The sequence below is a fragment of the Cherax quadricarinatus genome, chromosome 38 (assembly GCF_038502225.1).
Source record: "Cherax quadricarinatus isolate ZL_2023a chromosome 38, ASM3850222v1, whole genome shotgun sequence".
Taxonomy (NCBI): domain Eukaryota; kingdom Metazoa; phylum Arthropoda; class Malacostraca; order Decapoda; family Parastacidae; genus Cherax; species Cherax quadricarinatus.
The window spans coordinates 2,492,461-2,512,230 of NC_091329.1; the positions used below are offsets into that span (position 1 = coordinate 2,492,461).

Sequence of the window (19,770 nt, forward strand, 5' to 3'; positions counted from 1 at the left end):
GGAATAATACACAAATAACCCGTACATAAAAGAGGAGTTTACGACGACGCTTCGGTCCGACTTGGACCATTTACAAAGTCACACTGTGTGACTTTGTAAATGGTCCAAGTCGGACCGGACCCTTTAACATAAGACTGGAGGAACACTGGGGTAATTTTGTACTATCTGTTGAGCCTTCTGCTCTCGTAAGGAGTAATTTCATTGCGCAGACACGTAACCGGTTCCTTAAGTATTTTTTCCAGATGTAAGTAAAGGTACATGCAATTTATTGATGGATCTCTTACTGTACAGTAAGATTCCTTTCCAGAGAGGTGAAAGTGAGGACCTGGACAACGTACAAACACGTTTTACTGTATCTTATCAGCTCAAACATTTCTCAGCAAGTATTTAAGTCATTGTAACGCAGGTGAAGAACTCTCTTCCATAAATAAATAACAACATAGCTTTCTCACTTGCGTTACAGTATTTTTTTTTTCAATTTCTGATAAATGAATTGATTTATCCAGTGAAATTCCTTTGTACGTTTTATTGTTTTTTTTTCTTTCACTTCGTCTGTATAGAGATTGCATAATAATCTATGTGACATGTCAAGATATCTTATTAGTGAAAATAAGATACCAGATACATTGAGCAAATTTCCTAAATTTGCTTGTAACAGATAAGCGAACTGTAGATATAAGTCCGGATGTACTCCTGTTAACCCTTTAGGGGCCTAGTTGTTAGGCCTTTTACATATCAAAATGCTCTTGCGCTACCCCCAACAGGATGGATATGGGGTGCACAATAAACTAGCCACTTCGGTGGCAAAATCTAAAAATCTAATCCTCCAGTTTAGAGAGTATATTTACTTCCTATGTGAGTGTTATCATTGATTTAGTGGCTTTTGAAGGTTCTGGGGGTCGTGGGATGGTTCTGGGGTTGTGATTGTTACTCTGGGGGGGGGGGGTCGTGATGGTTGTTCTGGGGGCCTGGTGGTGGTCTGGCGGTCGTGATAGTTGTTCTGGGGCCGTGGTCGTGGGGTGGTTCCAAGGTCGTTCTGATGGTTCTGGAAGGATATGATCCTTCAAGGAAGGGAGGGGGAGGACTCATTGATAGTTTTGAAGGAATTGTAGCTGCTCTCACTTTTCTTTGATCAGACCTGATTACGTCCCCCTTCTCCAGGCGCTGTAATGGCCCATACTATTTTGGCGCCTCTCCTAATATTTTAATAATAAATTATTATTAGCATTATTATTATTATTATTCTATTGATAATAAGGTGATGAGTATAGCATGATTGGTGTGTGTGTGTGTACTCACCTATTTGTGATTGCAGGGGTCGATTCATAGCTCCTCGTCTCCCCTCTTCGCTGGTCTCTACTAGGTTCACTCTCTGTCCCTGCTCCGTGAAGTTTATCGTACCTCTTCTTAAAGCTATGTATGGATCCTGCCTCCACTACATCACTCCAGATTGAGTGTGAGTGTGTGTGTGTGTGTGTGTGTGTGTGTGTGTGTGTGTGTGTGTGTGTGTGTGTGTGCGTGCGTGCGTGCGTGTGTGTGTGTGTGTGTGTATAATTGTAATAGGGAGAAGGAATCTGAGGAACATTTCAGGTTTCCTGGACCACGGTCTTTGACCAGAGGTGATCAAAGCAATAGATTGGCGGCCTCCACACAGAGATAATCCACAGCTTTGAAGCCCAGAGCTGCGTAAAGCTAGAATGCCGGCAGGACAAACGACAGACACACTTACGCGTGCATGGATGCACGCATACGCAGACGGACGGACGCACGCAGGCGTGAATGGACGCGCTCAGTACACACACACACACACACACACACACACACACACACACACACACACACACACACACACACACACACACACACACACACACACACACACAAATTAAACTATATGGTCGATTTTATCACAAACACACGAAATCAATGCCACTTTATATCCATTTGGCTCTCAAACATTTGCGTGGGTAAATAAATGATGTGATATAAACTTTTTATCGAGTGATGTTTGCACACCCTTGTGGGTCACCCTTGTGGGTCACCCTTGTGGGTCACCCTTGTGGGTCACCCATGTGGGTCACCCATGTGGGTCACCCTTACCAAACAGCCATTCTACTCTGGCTGGGTCAAATACAATCAAATCTGCGTTATTATTATTATTGTTATTATTATTATTATTATTATTATTATGATTAATTACATTCATGGGGTACGATAAACCCTTAGGGGTCATACAGTGCAGCCATCAGATTTGATCCCAGGAGTGGGAAGGCAGCTACAATTCCTTGGATCAAGAGCTCTTTACCTTCATCAAGGCGCCTTTCGTGAGGGGAATCACATCTGCGACTAAATGACTGATGAATAAGACATGTGCAGGACTTGGGTATATTTATTGCCGCAATGTTTCGTCTGCAGAACAGGCTTCTTCAGTCGAATATGACACCAGAGACAATAGTAGTAGTTTTGAGGCGATCAGTCCCTCAACCTTGGTAGTTGGTAGTCAGTCCATCAACCTTGGTAGGTGGTGGTCAGTCCCTCAACTTTGGTAGGTGGTAGTCAGTCCCTCAACCTTGGTAGATGGTGGTCAGTCCCTCAGCCTTGGTAGGTGGTGGTCAGTTCCTCAACCTTGGTAGGTGGTGGTCAGTTCCTCAACCTTGGTAGGTGGTGGTCAGTCCCTCAACCCTGGTAGTTGGTAGTCAGTCCCTCAACCTTGGTAGATGGTGGTCAGTCCCTTAGCCTTGGTAGGTGGTGGTCAGTCCCTCAACCTTGGTAGGAGATGGTCATTCCCTCAACCTTGGTAGGTGGTGGTCAGTCCCTCAACCTTGGTAGGTGGTGGTCAATCCCTCAGCCTTGGTAGGTGGTGGTCAGTTCCTCAACCTTGGTAGGTGGTGGTCAGTCCCTCAACCCTGGTAGTTGGTAGTCAGTCCCTCAACCTTGGTAGATGGTGGTCAGTCCCTCAGCCTTGGTAGGTGGTAATCAGCCCCTCAACCTTGGTAGGTGGTCAGTCCCTCAGCCTTGGTAGGTGGTGGTCAGTCCCTCAGCCTTGGTAGGTGGTGGTCAGTCCCTCAACCCTGGTAGTTGGTAGTCAGTCCCTCAACCTTGGTAGATGGTGGTCAGTCCTTTAGCCTTGGTAGGTGGTGGTCAGTCCCTCAACCTTGGTAGGAGATGGTCATTCCCTTAACCTTGGTAGGTGGTGGTCAGTCCCTCAGCCTTGGTAGGTGGTGGTCAGTTCCTCAATCTTGGTAGGTGGTGGTCAGTCCCTCAACCTTGGTAGGTGGTGGTCAGTTCCTCAACCTTGGTAGATGGTGGTCAGTCCCTCAGCCTTGGTAGGAGATGGTCAATACCTCAACCTTGGTAGGTGGTGGTGAGTCCCTCAACCTTGGTAGGTGGTGGTCAGTCCCTCAGCCTTGGTAGGAGATGGTCAATACCTCAACCTTGGTAGGTGGTGGTCAGTCCCTCAGCCTTGGTAGGTGGTGGTCAGTCCCTCAACCTTGGTAGGTGGTGGTCAGTCCCTCAACCTTGGTAGGTGGTGGTCAGTCCCTCAGCCTTGGTAGGTGGTGGTCAGTCCCTCAACCTTGGTAGGTGGTGGTCAGTCCCTCAGCCTTGGTAGGTGGTGGTCAGTCTCTCAGCCTTGGTAGGTGGTGGTCAGTTCCTCAGCCTTGGTAGGTGGTGGTCAGTCCCTCAACCTTGGTAGGTGGTGGTCAGTCCCTCAACCTTGGTAGGTGGTGGTCAGTCCCTCAACCTTGGTAGGTGGTGGTCAGTCCCTCAACCTTGGTAGGTGGTGGTCAGTCCCTCAACCTTGGTAGGTGGTGGTCAGTCCCTCATCCTTGGTAGGTGGTGGTCAGTCCCTCAACCTTGGTAGGTGGTGGTCAGTTCCTCAGCCTTGGTAGGTGGTGGTCAGTCCCTCAACCTTGGTAGGTGGTGGTCAGTTCCTCGACCTTGGTAGGTGGTGGTCAGTTCCTCAACCTTGGTAGGTGGTGGTCAGTTCTTGGTAGGTGGTGGTCTCAACCTTGGTAGGTGGTGGTCAGTTCCTCAACCTTGGTAGGTGGTGGTCAGTTCCTCAACCTTGGTAGGTGGTGGTCAGTTCCTCAACCTTGGTAGGTGGTGGTCAGTTCCTCAACCTTGGTAGGTGGTGGTCAGTTCCTCAACCTTGGTAGGTGGTGGTCAGTTCCTCAACCTTGGTAGGTGGTGGTCAGTTCCTCAACCTTGGTAGGTGGTGGTCAGTTCCTCAACCTTGGTAGGTGGTGGTCAGTCCCTCAACCTTGGTAGGTGGTGGTCAGTTCCTCAACCTTGGTAGGTGGTGGTCAGTCCCTCAACCTTGGTAGGTGGTGGTCAGTTCCTCAACCTTGGTAGGTGGTGGTCAGTTCCTCAACCTTGGTAGGTGGTGGTCAGTCCCTCAACCTTGGTAGGTGGTGGTCAGTTCTTCAACCTTGGTAGGTGGTGGTCAGTCCCTCAACCTTGGTAGGTGGTGGTCAGTTCCTCAACCTTGGTAGGTGGTGGTCAGTTCCTCAACCTTGGTAGGTGGTGGTCAGTTCCTCAACCTTGGTAGGTGGTGGTCAGTCCCTCAACCTTGGTAGGTGGTGGTCAGTTCCTCAACCTTGGTAGGTGGTGGTCAGTTCCTCAACCTTGGTAGGTGGTGGTCAGTCCCTCAACCTTGGTAGGTGGTGGTCAGTTCCTCAACCTTGGTAGGTGGTGGTCAGTTCCTCAACCTTGGTAGGTGGTGGTCAGTTCCTCAACCTTGGTAGGTGGTGGTCAGTCCCTCAACCTTGGTAGGTGGTGGTCAGTTCCTCAACCTTGGTAGGTGGTGGTCAGTTCCTCAACCTTGGTAGGTGGTGGTCAGTTCCTCAACCTTGGTAGGTGGTGGTCAGTCCCTCAACCTTGGTAGGTGGTGGTCAGTTCCTCAACCTTGGTAGGTGGTGGTCAGTTCCTCAACCTTGGTAGGTGGTGGTCAGTTCCTCAACCTTGGTAGGTGGTGGTCAGTTCCTCAGCCTTGGTAGGTGGTGGTCAGTTCCGTTCCTCAACCTTGGTAGGTGGTGGTCAGTTCCTCAACCTTGGTAGGTGGTGGTCAGTCCCTCAACCTTGGTAGGTGGTGGTCAGTTCCTCAACCTTGGTAGGTGGTGGTCAGTTCCTCAACCTTGGTAGGTGGTGGTCAGTCCCTCAACCTTGGTAGGTGGTGGTCAGTTCCTCAACCTTGGTAGGTGGTGGTCAGTCCCTCAACCTTGGTAGGTGGTGGTCAGTTCCTCAACCTTGGTAGGTGGTGGTCAGTTCCTCAACCTTGGTCGAAGGTAGTCAGTCTTTACAATGTTATTCATCAACTTGTTTATATACCATCAATATTATGACAGATCTTAAAGGTTGCTGATACATTCTACAAGGTCACATCTTTGTGTTTGCCATCAGAATGATTGTGTTAATACAACAGCGAGCTTTAATACTCTCCTCCTCCTCCTCCTCCTCCTCCCTGGCTCTGCCTCGCTCCACAAATAGTTCATTACTCGAATTCACTTCTGCAAATTTAAAAAACTTTTAATATTCTGTTTTCTGAAATGAGCTCATTGTTCTGGACCTCTCTGAAATCTTTGCTGTTGACGTGGGCGATTTTTTTTTTGCTTATTTTCTGCAGTTCAGAAGGCTACAATGCATAGCTGTAATCTGTTAATAGCCCCTAGGATGATGGCCCCTACGGCCCGACCTCACACCAGACCTTCTGAATTGGATACCATTACAGTGTCATCTTATGTGAGACAGAAGCTAGAATTCCTACCAGAATGCAAAACGTTTAATAGGCTGGCCACCAGTAGCAACAACCTAGTTGACGAGGGAAGCACCAGACGAGCCTGGCCCAAGGCCGGGCTCTATGAGTAAGAAAAACTCTCGGAACTCATCGACAATATATCAGAGGTATAAGGTTTCTGTCCAACAACCTTATTTTATCAAAGTACTGACTTCCAGGCTACGAGACTATTGTTACAAGTTGTGTAGTAGTCTCTAAAGAATGTTACTTATCAGAGAGACGCTGCACTTAGTATTCCTGCCAGTGTTCTCTGTGTTGGCTTGTTGCCCTGTAGAAGAGACCTGTAGATTGTTTCTCTTGTAGATAGTGTCATGCAAGAGTCTTCACTGTTGATAAATTAGACACACGTGCAACTCTTGGGTATCTTTATTGAGGAAACGTTTCGCCACACAGTGGCTTCATCAGTCCATACATAGGAGAATCTTGAACAGGAAGAGAATGAGGTAATCAGTCCCTCAGCCTTGAGTCGATGTGGTCAGTCCCTCAGCCTTGAGTCGATGTGGTCAGTCCATCAATCTTGAATAGAATACGGCATAAGTGCGGAGAAGGAGCTTATAAACCGTTGGTAGGAGAGGTGCAGCAGTCGTAGGTGGTGTCACATTTGTTCAATGTGGAAGTAGGTCGTGCCCAAGGGTTAGGCAAGCGAAGAATTCCCAAGAATTGCCTAACCCTTGGGCACGACCTACTTCCACATTGAACAAATGTGACACCACCTACGACTGCTGCACCTCTCCTGCCTACGGTTTATAAGCTCCTTCTCCGCACTTATGCCGTATTCTATTCAAGATTGATGGACTGACCACATCGACTCAAGGCTGAGGGACTGATTACCTCATTCTCTTCCTGTTCTTCAAAATTCTCCTATGTATGGACTGATGAAGCCACTGTGTGGCGAAACGTTTCCTCAACAAAGATACCCAAGAGTTGCACATGTGTCTAATTTATCAACATGTCGGTTCTCTGAACCATTGATCTTCAGTCTTCACTGTGTTATTCTCTGAGTATATCTTAGCAGTGATCTGTAATTTTCCATTCATTCTGAGATTGACGAATCAGTCTGCCTCGGGTGTGATTGGTGAATCAGTTTGTCTCGAGTGTGATTAGTGAATCATTGTCTTCCTGGAGTATGATTGGTGAATCATTGTCTGCCTGGGGCGTGATTGATAATCATTGTTTACCTTGGGTGTGATTGGTGAATCATTGTATCGGATGTGATTCGCGAATCATTGTCTGCCTCGAGTGCAGTTGACTGATCCTTATTTTCTACACCTGCAGCTTAGCCAGAGGCCATGCATTTCTCTTAATTTTCTGTTCAACCTGGCTGCTGCTGTTGGCTGTCTTCTGGCTCCACATAGCCATCACAGCTTGCTTGATAAGTAAAGACACATGAGGAGCAGTTAGGTATCTTTATTCCGAAACGTTTCGCCTACACAGGAGGCTTCTTCAGTCGAATACAGAGGAGTCAGCAGCAGCATTAGAGCTGTGAAGACGATGTAATCAGTCCATCACCCTTGAAAACGTAGTCAGGTAAATGAACACAAGTGTAGCTAATGCAACATTTTATTGTAGCAACGTTTCGCCGTCCAGGAGCTTTGTCAAGTCGTTACGGCTTGACAAAGCTCCTGGAGAGCGAAACGTTGCCTCAAAATGTCGCATTAGCTGCACTTGTGTCCTTTTTACCTAACATGTTATCGGTAATTGTACTAACATTATTACAAGACGTAGTCAGTCCCTCAGCCTGGAGAAGATTCTGCCTCATAGTCTGGAACAGTGTGAAGCTGAAGCGACAGTGTGGACACTTATATACTGTCAAAGGTGAAGCTAAGATAATCCTGACAGGAGAGACGTGGCCTGCTGTAGAAATAAGATTATCTGCCTCTGGTACGATTGATGAATTCGTGTCTGCCTCTGGTACTGTTGATGAATTCATGTCTGCCTCTGGTACTGTTGATGAATTCATGTCTGCTTCTGGTACTATTGATGAATTTATGTCTGCCTCTGGTACTATTGATGAATTCGTGTCTGTCTCAAGTACTGTTGATGAATTCATGTCTGCCTCTGGTACTATTGATGAATTCGTGTCTGCATCTGGTACTATTGATGAACTCGTGTCTGCCTCAAGTACTGTTGATGAATTTATGTCTGCCTCTGGTACGATTGATGAATCCTTATCTTCATTGGATACGATTGATGTACCATCACATATGTGGCTCTGAATGACTGGCTCTTGCTAGCTCTGAAATTTTTTGCTCGTGTATAAATATGTTTACAGTTGCAGCCGAACAAGGGAATATGTTCTGATGCTTAACAATTCTCTCATGCCCTTCGACCTACCTAATTTTTTTCCTCTCCGGGGTTTTGTTGACCTTAACTCTGCCTGAACTGAATGTTATTGATTGACCTTTACTCTGGCGGAACTGCGATGACCTGACCTTAACGAATGAGCACTGGGGAGTGTAGGGATGTGGGGGAGTGAGGAGAGGAGGGGAGGGGTAGTTATCCCTAGTGTAAGGTGTGATCTCTGCCCAGTGGTCTGGTGGGTGGCCCAGTGGTCTGGTGGCTAAAGCTCCCGCTTCACACACGGAGGGCCCGGGTTCGATTCCCGGCGGGTGGAAACATTTCGACACGTTTCCTTACACATATTGTCCTGTTCACCTAGCAGCAAATAGGTACCTGGGTGTTAGTCGACTGGTGTGGGTCGCATCCTGGGGGACAAGATTAAGGACCCCAATGGAAATAAGTTAGACAGTCCTCGATGACGCACTGACTTTCTTGGGTTATCCTGGGTGGCTAACCCTCCGGGGTTAAAAATCCGAACGAAATCTTATCTTATCTTATCTTATCTTATCTTAACATGATGCAGATCGTGTCACTGTATAAAGCTGCTTTTGTAAACTTTGTTTTACGCTAGGGGTTCTGCCTTTATTTACAAGCTAAGAGCTGTTACATAAAGCTTTTAGCTTGTAAAGGCAAAAGTACTTAACCAAACTTTGTAAAACCCTTGTGTAAAAAAATAGTTTACAGGAACAGTCTGTAAATTCTGTATGTCTCTCTCTCTCTCTCTCTCTCTCTCTCTCTCTCTCTCTCTCTCTCTCTCTCTCTCTCTCTCTCTCTGTCACTCCAGGCAGATTAGAGTTAAGTAATCCTCTAAGCTCCCACAGGGAGGTAGTATTGTTTATCTTGTGTGTTGTCTTCAGACGTTGCAGCTATAGTATTTCCATTCACTTTACCTTTTTCCTTCCATTCTTTACCACCTTTATCATTCTATATTCGTTATTATTTTCTCCTGTCTTCCGCCATATTTCTTTCTTTTACCTTCTCACGTTCGATATCTTTTAACTCCCCTTGCAGCTTTTAACCTCTCTTCCTTCCCACCTTCTTTAACCTCTTTTCCCTCAGACCTTCTTTAACCCTCACTGTTTCCTTGTTAATGAGTCAGAATTGTCTTTCCTCAAGCCTTTTCTCCTCTTCTCCCTAATCTATCTCTCTTTCTGTCTGACTCTCTCATTTTCACCATTTTCCTTTCATGTATCGTGTTTCTATCCCCTTCGCGACATGACGCGGGAGTCTTCCCTCCTCCACTTCCTGTTATAAATAGGCAATGTAGTGAAGTCTTTATCTGGTACAACGTTTCGCCCGCGAGTGGTCTTGTCAAGTACAAAACACAGAGAAAAACTACTGCTTGGGTATCCTCCTCCTCCTCTTTCTTCTTCTTCTTCTTCTTCTTCTTCTTCTTCTTCTTCTTCTTCTTCTTCTTCTTCTTCTTCTTCTTCTTCTTCTTCTTCTACTACTTATTATTATTATTATTATTATTATTATTATTATTATTATTATTATTATTATTGCGTGGAATATTTTGCTGTTCATTGATAGTAGCGTTGATGAACGCGAGAGTTGCCTTGTTCAGTGATAGTAGCGTTGATGAACGCGAGAGTTGCCTTGTTCAGTGATAGTAGCGTTGATGAACGCGAGAGTTGCCTTGTTCAGTGATAGTAGCGTTGATGAACGCGAGAGGTACCTTGTTCAGTGACTGTAGCGTTGATGAACGCGAGAGGTACCTTGTTCAGTGACTGTAGCGTTGATGAACGCGAGAGGTACCTTGTTCAGTGACTGTAGCGTTGATGAACGCGAGAGGTACCTTGTTCAGTGACTGTAGCGTTGATGAACGCGAGAGGTACCTTGTTCAGTGACTGTAGCGTTGATGAACGCGAGAGGTACCTTGTTCAGTGACTGTAGCGTTGATGAACGCGAGAGTTGCCTTGTTCAGTGACTGTACAATACAGGAATACCACCTGCCACTTGATAATATAGTTCAACGAACACTGATTCGTTAATTGTTGAGACACAGGCAGAACAAAGGTAGCAGCTTTGTAAAGAAAATACTAGTTACACTCTTCCTTAAATCAATAAACCCTTTCGTCACATGATAAGTTACGTCTGCTAGAAGTTACATCCATCAGAAGTCGCGTCTACTGGAAGTCATCTCTACTAGAATTCACGCCTACTAGAAGTCACTTCTGGTATAAGTCACTCCTATTAGACGTCACTCTTACTAGAAGTAACTCCTGAGTGACCAGCGTCACTGATTCAAGAGTCTCGCCGTCCTGAATGACCTTATGCTCAGTATTTGTTAGTAACCTGCAGATTATGTGAGTAAAATTGTACTCGCCGGACTTCGAAGTTGAGAGATGAGCAGAAATTAGCTTAAGTTTTAGAGCTCTTGGTGAGTAGCAGCGTCCAGGAACACGGAACGCAGCACTGGCCAGGAATAGGGAACGAAGCAGCGGCGAGGAACACGGAACACAGCTACGGCCAGTAACCCAAAACACTGCAGCAGTCAACAACGCAGAACTCGCCAGCGCTCTGGAACACGGAACGCACCAACGATCAGGAACACGGAACGCACCAGTGATCAGGAACACGGAACGCAGCAACGATCATGAACACGAAACGCAGCAACGATCATGAACACGGAACTCACCAGCGATCAGGAACACGGAACGCACCAATGATCATGAGCACGGAACTCACCAGCGATCATGAACACGGAACTCACTAGTGATCAGGAACACGGAACGCACCAGTGATCAAGAACACGGAACGCACCAGCGATCAGGAACGCGGAACAGTCCTGGGACACATTTATTTGCTGCCTAATTTTATGAATTAGGTAAAACAAACGCGTAATTTTGCATATTAAACACCTCTCGTATCATAAATTGCGAATCCATTGAAAACATATTTTTTTTTATTTTACGCTGAAAAGAGAAACAACAGCTGTGTTTTTGGTGTTATGGTCGCATAAACACATTGATAATATTTATCATCGAGAATTATATCGCCTAAATTACTTCTTTCAATATTAACGACTACTCGAAGCTGATTATTTGTTTGTCTGTGTTAGTGGACATTTTCTTGTATAGGAACTTCGTTTTTGTGGCTGGAATCGTTAGTGTTTCTTATTTGAAACAGTCCCTCAGTTTTCCAAGGCTGAGGGACTGATTGCCTTATATTTTGTATATAGTTCTACTGTCTTCCAATTTTATCCTTGAATTTGTATTGATAAAGCCACTGGATGGAGAAACGTCTACAGTAAAGATACCCAGATGTTGCACATGTTTCTAATTCTTCATCTTGTCAGTATTGTATGTTTGTAGTATACATGTGTGTTTGTGGTGTATGTATAAAGAGTGATGTTAAAAAGCTCGCAGTGAGTAGCAGCATGTGGGCTTGTGTGAGCTGATACAATGGGGAACAAGAGAAAAAGAGCTCTTTTTTCAGGAGAAGGAAGAAGAGAGGAGGGAAGAGGGAAAGGTTAGTGGGAAATGGAGAAGGAGAAGCAACTAGGTGTATGAGGTCAACACCAACGAAGCAAACGTAGCTACTACCCTTCTGGGAGGAATCTCTCAGCATGATCGATACCAGAGGTGTCGGGGTTGGGTAGTATGGGAGGGGGGGGATGACAGTATCAGGGGTCCTGAGAGAGTCCTTTCTCTCCACAGGGGGGTCCCGTCAGGTGGTGTAGGGGAGAGAGGTGTAAGTAATGTATGGGAGGATTTACAGAATAAATGGTATTAAGAGAAAGAAGGTAAGGAGTGACAATCATGATACCTGGAGTTTACCTGGAGAGGGTTTCGGGGGTCAACGCCCCCGCGGCCCGGTCTGAGATCAGACCTCATGGTGGATCAGGGTCTGATCAACCAGGCTGTTACTGTTGACCGCACGCAAGCTGACGTACGAACCACAGCCCGGTTAGTCAGGTACTGATTTTAGGTGCCTGTCCAGTGGTAGGTAAGATGTATGAGACGATATTGGGTGAATTCAAGTATGTATGGGGCGCTAATGGTGATAGGAAAGATAGAAGGGTATGGTAACGATTGGAGGTATGAGGTGGTAACAGTGGTGGGCAAGAGACTACGTCAGGGAATCAACTTGAAGTATGATGGAGAAAGTCGTGGAACATGAGAGGGTTTGGAAAACAAAGCGAGTGGCAGTGGGAGAGGCTGTGGGAATATATAATTTCTTAAGAAGAACATAACACCGCAGCAGTCCTGTTGGCCCATGTTAGGTATTTCCTTCTTGAGGAAATTCTGTTGAATTCATGGTCGGTAGGAAAGACAGGCAGAAGATATTTTGTCAGTGGTAAAAGCTATTGTAATCTAATGGAAATATGGAGAAACCTAGAATTTTAGAAGCATAACTGTTCTTAAGTGAAATTGAATTTCCAGGGTGTCTAGATTGAATCAAGTGGGCGCGACCCTTTCACTCATCTGAGGAATTTGAGGAATTCAAGATGGCCGTTAAGATGGTCGCCGATCATTCACGAATACTGAAAGGCATTCGGTATATAGGAATGAATATTGAGTATTTTAATCAGATTTATTGCTAACTTTTTTTTAGGTTCAGAAAGTCACTTTTTGTAATGATCGTGATACTGTTAGGATGATTCCATATAAAACAAATATGCAAGTTGGCGCACATCTTTACCATAAAGGGGTTATAGACATTGAGATGCTCACCTTCCCAACCTCTTGTATCTGAGGCAGAGGAAGGAAAGATAACTAGACATCATTTTTAGTTTCCTGAAGGATACATATATTTTTTTGGTCAGATTCTCAGAACATCAGCCAAACATTTCACCATGTACCTACAGATGTCACTCAAATGGGTAATGTAATATGATCAACAGGAACTGTTATTCATTTGTAAACAGGGAATTGTGGTTCATTACCATTATACTATGAACCATCCATGTCCAATAACTTCAGCGTTTCCCCCTAATACTAAACTGATAAGTTAAGATGGTAATGAACTAAATCCTCTACATTGTCATTTCCCTCACCATCATCATCATCATAAGCTTCCTCTGCATCATTTACATTGTCCTTTGTCAAATGATTTAAACAAGTGTCAAGTCCTCCACATTTAAAAACTCAGATCAGGAAAGATGAGCAGCTCCACATCTCAGAGGTAAGAAGATCTCATCACCGCTGCAGTTGCAGTGGATCATTTTCAGGATCTCTGGTGGTGCAACCCCAACATTCTGAAGTCTTAGCAAGCTCGTCCTACCCTCACCCAAATCTCACTGGTGACAGAGTGGCATCCACTGGATTATTAATCTAGACACTTTAAAAGACTCAAATTATGCATTACAGAATTGGAGGTTCAGTAAGAAAAAATTGTGTTTGACAGTTATGCTTGTAGTATTGGAGCCAATGGTAACCAGGACAGAAGCTGGTGGAAGTTGTGTTGGCTGAAACACAGGCAGTGATGGCGGCAGTCATTATCTTCAAGCGAAAGGAGAAAAATGAGGATAAAATACTTGCAGACGGAAGAATATAGGTAGAGAATAAAAATCACAATACCGCAGCTGGAACGACAGGTAACCCACAGTTTTTGGGTTAGTTGTTACTTAAGAGGTATTGCATTTAGCAAGTGGCGTCGAGAATTGTAGTTTAATGCTCTCTGAAGATGTAGTTACAGTTGCTGGAGAAGGTGAGTAGTAACATGTGTTGGAAGTTGTAGTGTTGATTGTGCTTATTAGTGGTGCAGTCTGAGTTATAATACTGTATATTAATTAATAGTGGTGAAGATTCTCATTTACAGTACTGGGAGGTACTCTCATTGTGTTGTAAATTTTGATGTGCTGGAGGTCACTTTTGTCGAGCTTTAAATCTCGCACAGCTGAAGGTTAACGTTCTTTACCTGTAGGTTAAATTCCCAGTGCTAAGGTTTAATTTCATATCGCTAAAGGTTAATTCTGTAGCGTTGGTGGGTAATTTCGTAGTGCTGGTCGTTAATTTTGCTGCAGTGGCGATTAATTTTCTTGTGCTAATGATTAATTTTCTGGTACATTGTGGTTAATTTTGTAGCACCGGTGGTTAATTTCCTAACGCTGGAGGTAATCCTAGTAGCCACGAAAAATTAGATTTTTTTTTGACTGACAACTCAGAAATTCACTCCTGTAAATTCATAATCCAAGTTATTCCTATTAAGAGCCACCGTGTTGGTAACTTTGAATATTCCTACAATGTAAAATAACATTAAGCTGTTTTTTTCACTTATAAAGTTTAACTTGTAGGTGAAACATTGAACCAAACTGAAGAATATAAAATAGATGAGAAGAGTACTATATCTCTCACCCTACAACTGAGGCGCTCTAGAATTTTACAATAGGTTGCTCAGAAACTAAATTGAAACTGAAAAAAAAGTAAATACGGTGATGACTTTGTGACAAAAAGTGCCTTACAGTGAGGGACTCGTAAGCTCTCTGGAAATATTATGAGTTTCTAATAACACGGAAACCATCTGGTATGTATTGTGTGTGTTGAAAATAAGACCATTCCATGATAGTGTTGGAGGTGGTGAGTGTAGTGCAGAGTAGTGTAAAAGGGCACTGCCTGGCACAACCCAACAAGGGTATGTGCGGAGTAGTGTGTGCGTGTATATACAATGAGGATTTGATCTGCCTTGAAGGGATTAAGAGTATCTTTGACTGGTAGCGTACAGGTAACATGCAGCCATAATGACCCTAGTGCAGTGGATAAGTTTTATACCAGCAACAGTGGTCAGTCCTCAGACTCAATTGTACAGCCGGAAAAAAAAGAAAACAGTGTGTTTGTTAAGCGTGTGCCGCTTTGATGTGTGACTGCAGTCTTAGATTTCTGGAGTTGGTAAGAGGAATGAGATGAAGCAAGTCTGAGGATGGAGCGGGTGTGGCTCAGGAGTCGTCTTACCACTGATTGCTGTGACCTGCTCAGGTGTATACCTACCAACAGGTCAGTACTTCTCTGTATTCTAACGTTAAGTTTGTTTTACAATTTATTATATTATTAATTATTATTATTATTTTGTCTCTCTCTCTCTCTCTCTCTCTCTCTCTCTCTCTCTCTCTCTCTCTCTCTCTCTCTCTCTCCCCTCCCCCTCCCCCCCTCCCCCCTCTCCCCCCCCCCCCTCCCCCCCCTCCCCCCTCCCCCTCCCCTCCCCCACACTCACTGTCCAGCCGTCAGTAACAGTATTTACAGTCATGACACATCACAGGAAAAAGTTATTATTTTATGCAGATTTCTCTATTGCACGTATTAACGCACTCAATGTAAACTTCGTTAATTTGACGATGTTAATTAAAAAAGTTGTTTGTTGTAGAATAGTCTTTGTAATTCTCTTTTGTTTGTTTCATATCAAAGTGTTGAATTACATTAGCGCCAACTGATGGCACTAGCTATGTAATTACCTATACCGTCTCTCTCTCTCTCTCTCTCTCTCTCTCTCTTTCTCTCTTTCTCTCTCTCTCTCTCTCTCTCTCTCTCTCTCTCTCTCTCTCTCTCTTTCTCTCTTTCTCTCTTTCACATGCGCTCGTCTGTGTGTATGCTGCTCTGTCAGTCAGGTAGTCACTGCTTGTGTCATTCTGTGTATGTGTAACTGTGTATTTCTGTGCCAGTTTGACAGGTGGTATATTTACTGTGTGACACCACTGGTGGCGCTGACGCCAGCACCTGCTAAATATTTACATGACATGGCATTGAAGGTGGCACTGTGTGTGTGTGTGTGTGTGTGTGTGTGTGTGTGTGTGTGTGTGTGTGTGTGTGTGTGTGTGTGTGTGTGTGTGTATGTAACGTGTCTCGTGACCCCTCTCACCCCCTCCCCTCTTACTTGACCCTCAAGCTTTTTTGAGTGTAAAGGTCTAGGCCTTGTGAAGGTCTGGGGTTATTATAGGTCTTGAAAGGTCTGGGTTTATTGTATGTCTTGGAAGGTCTGGGGTTATTGTAGGTCTTGGAAGGTCTGGGGTTATTGTATGTTTTGGAAGGTCTGGGGTTATTGTATGTCTTGGAAGGTCTGGGGTTATTGTATGTCTTGGAAGGTCTGGGGTTATTGTATGTCTTGGAAGGTCTGGGGTTATTGTAGGTCTTGGAAGGTCTGGGGTTATTGTAGGTCTTGGAAGGTCTGGGTTTATTGCATGTCTTGGAAAGTCTGGGGTTATTGTAGGTCTTGGAAGGTCTGGGGTTATTGTAGGTCTTGGAAGGTCTGGGGTTATTGTAGGTCTTGGAAGGTCTGGGGTTATTGTAGGTCTTGGAAGGTCTGGGTTTATTGTATGTCTTGGAAGGTCTGGGTTTATTGTATGTCTTGGAAGGTCTGGGGTTATTGTATGTCTTGGAAGGTCTGGGTTTATTGTAGGTCTTGGAAGGTCTGGGTTTATTGTAGGTCTTGGAAGGTCTGGGATTATTGTAGGTCTTGGAAGGTCTGGGTTTATTGTAGGTCTTGGAAGATCTGGGAATATTGTAGGTCTTGGAAGGTCTGGGTTTATTGTAGGTCTTGGAAGGTCTGGGATTATTGTAGGTCTTGGAAGGTCTGGGGTTATTGTATATCTTGGAAGGTCTGGGTTTATTGTAGGTCTTGGAAGGTCTGGGGTTATTGTAGGTCTTGGAAGGTCTGGGTTATTGTAGGTCTTGGAAGGTCTGGGTTATTGTAGGTCTTGGAAGGTCTGGGGTTATTGTAGGTCTTGGAAGGTCTGGATTTATTGTAGGTCTTGGAAGGTCTGGGTTTATTGTAGGTCTTGGAAGGTCTGGGGTTATTGTAGGTCTTGGAAGGTCTGGGGTTATTGTAGGTCTTGGAAGGCCTGGGGTTATTGTTGGTCTTGGAAGGTCTGGGTTTATTGTATGTCTTGGAAGGTCTGGGGTTATTGTAGGTCTTGGAAGGTCTGGGGTTATTGTATGTCTTGGAAGGTCTGGGTTTATTGTAGGTCTTGGAAGGTCTGGGGTTATTGTAGGTCTTGGAAGGTCTGGGTTTATTGTAGGTCTTGGAAGGTCTGGGTTTATTGTAGGTCTTGGAAGGTCTGGGTTTATTGTAGGTCTTGGAAGGTCTGGGTTTATTGTAGGTCTTGGAAGGTCTGGGGTTATTGTAGGTCTTGGAAGGTCTGGGTTTATTGTAGGTCTTGGAAGGTCTGGGTTTATTGTAGGTCTTGACCTTGTGAAGGTCTGGATTTAATGTAGGTCTTGGAAGGTCTGGGTTTATTGAAGGTTTTGAACCTTCAATAATTCCAGAAACACTGAAACTCAAAGGTAAACCATTCTCCAGTCTACCTGGAGTGTGTTCCAGGGGTCAGGGCTCCCACGGCCCGCTCCCAGACCAGGCCTCCGGGCGGCTCAGGACCTGATCAACAACAGGGCTGTATATTTTTCATCAGTTAAATAATTTAAATAATTACGTAGCTACAAATACATAACAGCGTTCAAAACTATTCTAAATCTGTATTTATTTCCGTGTTTATTGAGAGTAAACATTGAGTGCCTAATTTTATTCCTAGGAATTACCAGGTAATGTTAAACAATGTAGCGTTACTGTGGCCTTTGTTTTTACCAGGATAAACAGCGACGTATTAGTGTTTTATGCAAAGTCTTCATTAAAATGTGTGGCGAATTATATCGTGTGGTGTCGTTATACCGTGTGATGTTATATAGTGCGAAGTGCCGTTATATTGTGTGAAGTGTCATACTGGGCGAAGTGTCGTTACACTGTGTGAAGTGTTACACTGTGTGGCGTTATACCGTGTGAAGTGTTACACTGTGTGGCGTTATACCGTGTGAAGTGTTACACTGTGTGGCGTTATACCGTGTGAAGTATCGTTATACCGTGTGAAGTCTTCGTTATACTGTAATGAGGTGTTATACTGTTAAATCACGTTATATCGTGTGAAGTCACGTTATACTGTGTAGTGAAGTCACGTACCGTGTGAGGAAGTCACGTTGTACCGTGTGTGAAGTCACATTATAACGTTACAATATGTGTTAAGTGTTATATTGTGCGGTGAAGTCTCGTTAAAATGTGTGAAGTATGTTGGAAGAAAGTTTTTAAAATGTCGTTTACACTTGTAAAATCAAAACTGTCTTAAACGAGCGTGTAAGTGTCGTTAAACAACGAACCAGACCCTTAGTTAAATCAAGATTAAGCCACGAGAGCCAGCTTAAGCCAGAAATAAAGACGAGGTGTTTAAGTTTGCAACTTCAGGGTTTAGTAAATAACTAAAGAAAATCAAATAAAATGGCCAAATTATAATTCTTATTGACGTGGGTAGTAAAAGCGTTTTATCTCAGAAATGTTCGATAATCACCTTATTATTGACTGTCGCTAATGGAAGTAATTCTCTCTCTCTCTCTCTCTCTCTCTCTCTCTCTCTCTCTCTCTCTCTCTCTCTCTCTCTCTCTCTCTCTCTCTCTCTCTCTCTCTCCCTCCCTCCCTCCCTATCCCTCTCTTTTACACAGGGTTTGACAAGGTTAAGAATCCCTAGCTTTATTGACAAGCTATTTACAGGTTAAGGATTCCTAACTTTATTGGCAAGCTAAGAGCTGTTACCTACATCAGCTCATTTGAAAGCATTTTTATTGTTATGAGACATACAAGTAGGGAACAGGATGAAGTTGGAGCCATCTGTGGGCCAGCATTTTCATTTGATCAACTGACTTTATCTCGTTGACATCATTATGCTGTACGAATGTGTTCCATACTCGAGTCATCCTGGGTATATATGATCTCAGATGGAGTGATGTTCTGGAGAAGGGTACAGCCAGAGTGAAGTTGCTGCTTTCTGCCCGTCTTGTGGCATAAAAGCTTGTTTCACGCTGTCCTCGAAGTGGAGCCAAGTGTGGTACTTTGACAATATTGGCCTTGTACATGACAGTAAGGCCACCCACATCCGTCCTATGTTGAAGGCTCTGCTGAAATGACAGATCTATCCAGGATGGATCCAGGCGAGAGATGAGACGTCTTGCTCTGTTCTCTACTCTGTCAAGCAGTCGCAGATGAGAGGGGGGGGGGGCAGGCAAACCAAGAATATTGGAGCATACTCAAGGTGTGAACGTACTTGTGCCTCGTACAGAATCTTGCATCCCCTACTGTCAAACAGATGCGAGATACGGCGAAGTGTTGTAAGCTTCCTGGCTGCCTTGTTTGCAAGATTTACAACATGGTTCTTCATGGTTAGTTTGGAGTCAGATTTCACCCCAAGGATATCAACTTCTTCTCCAGGTGCCAACACCCTCCCATTCATCCTTACTACTGCACCAGCATTACCATCATGGTGCCTAGAGACGATCATCATTTGCGTTTTCTCAGGTGCAAATGTTACTTGCCATCTATTTCCCCAAGCTGATATAGCTCTCAGCTGGTGATTGATGTAGCTTAGAGCAGCTGGCATTTCTTCTCTTGGATAAGTGAATGTCAGTGTACAGTCGTCTGCATATGCATGTGATTCTGGGATGAGATGAGAAGGTCATTGAAGTAGACATTCCATAACAATGGTCCCAGCACGCTTCCTTGTGGAACACTTGCCCAGTAGGATGTCTTGCCGATTTCGTTCCATTGAGAACTACATATAGAGATCTACCATGTAGGTAATCACTGAGGAGACATAGCGTAGAACCTGCAATTCCCAGTGCTTGAAGTTTTGCTAAGAGGCCCTGGTGCCACACCCGGTCGAAAGC

The 19,770-nt window shown here is 44.6% G+C and overlaps 1 protein-coding gene across 2 annotated transcripts in view; it reads left to right on the top strand.

The window, feature by feature from the left end:
- LOC128692988 (FERM and PDZ domain-containing protein 3) overlaps positions 1 to 19,770 on the top strand; it is an 838,384-nt gene that overhangs the window by 20,555 nt on the left and 798,059 nt on the right. The window contains exon 2 of one of the 2 annotated variants that reach the window (XM_053782415.2): positions 14,376 to 15,072. In XM_053782415.2, the coding sequence (XP_053638390.1) occupies positions 14,999 to 15,072 (74 nt within the window). In that variant the 5' untranslated portion in view covers positions 14,376 to 14,998. The remainder of the gene's footprint in view (positions 1 to 14,375; positions 15,073 to 19,770) is intronic. The other variant, XM_053782416.2, reaches the window with a different exon arrangement.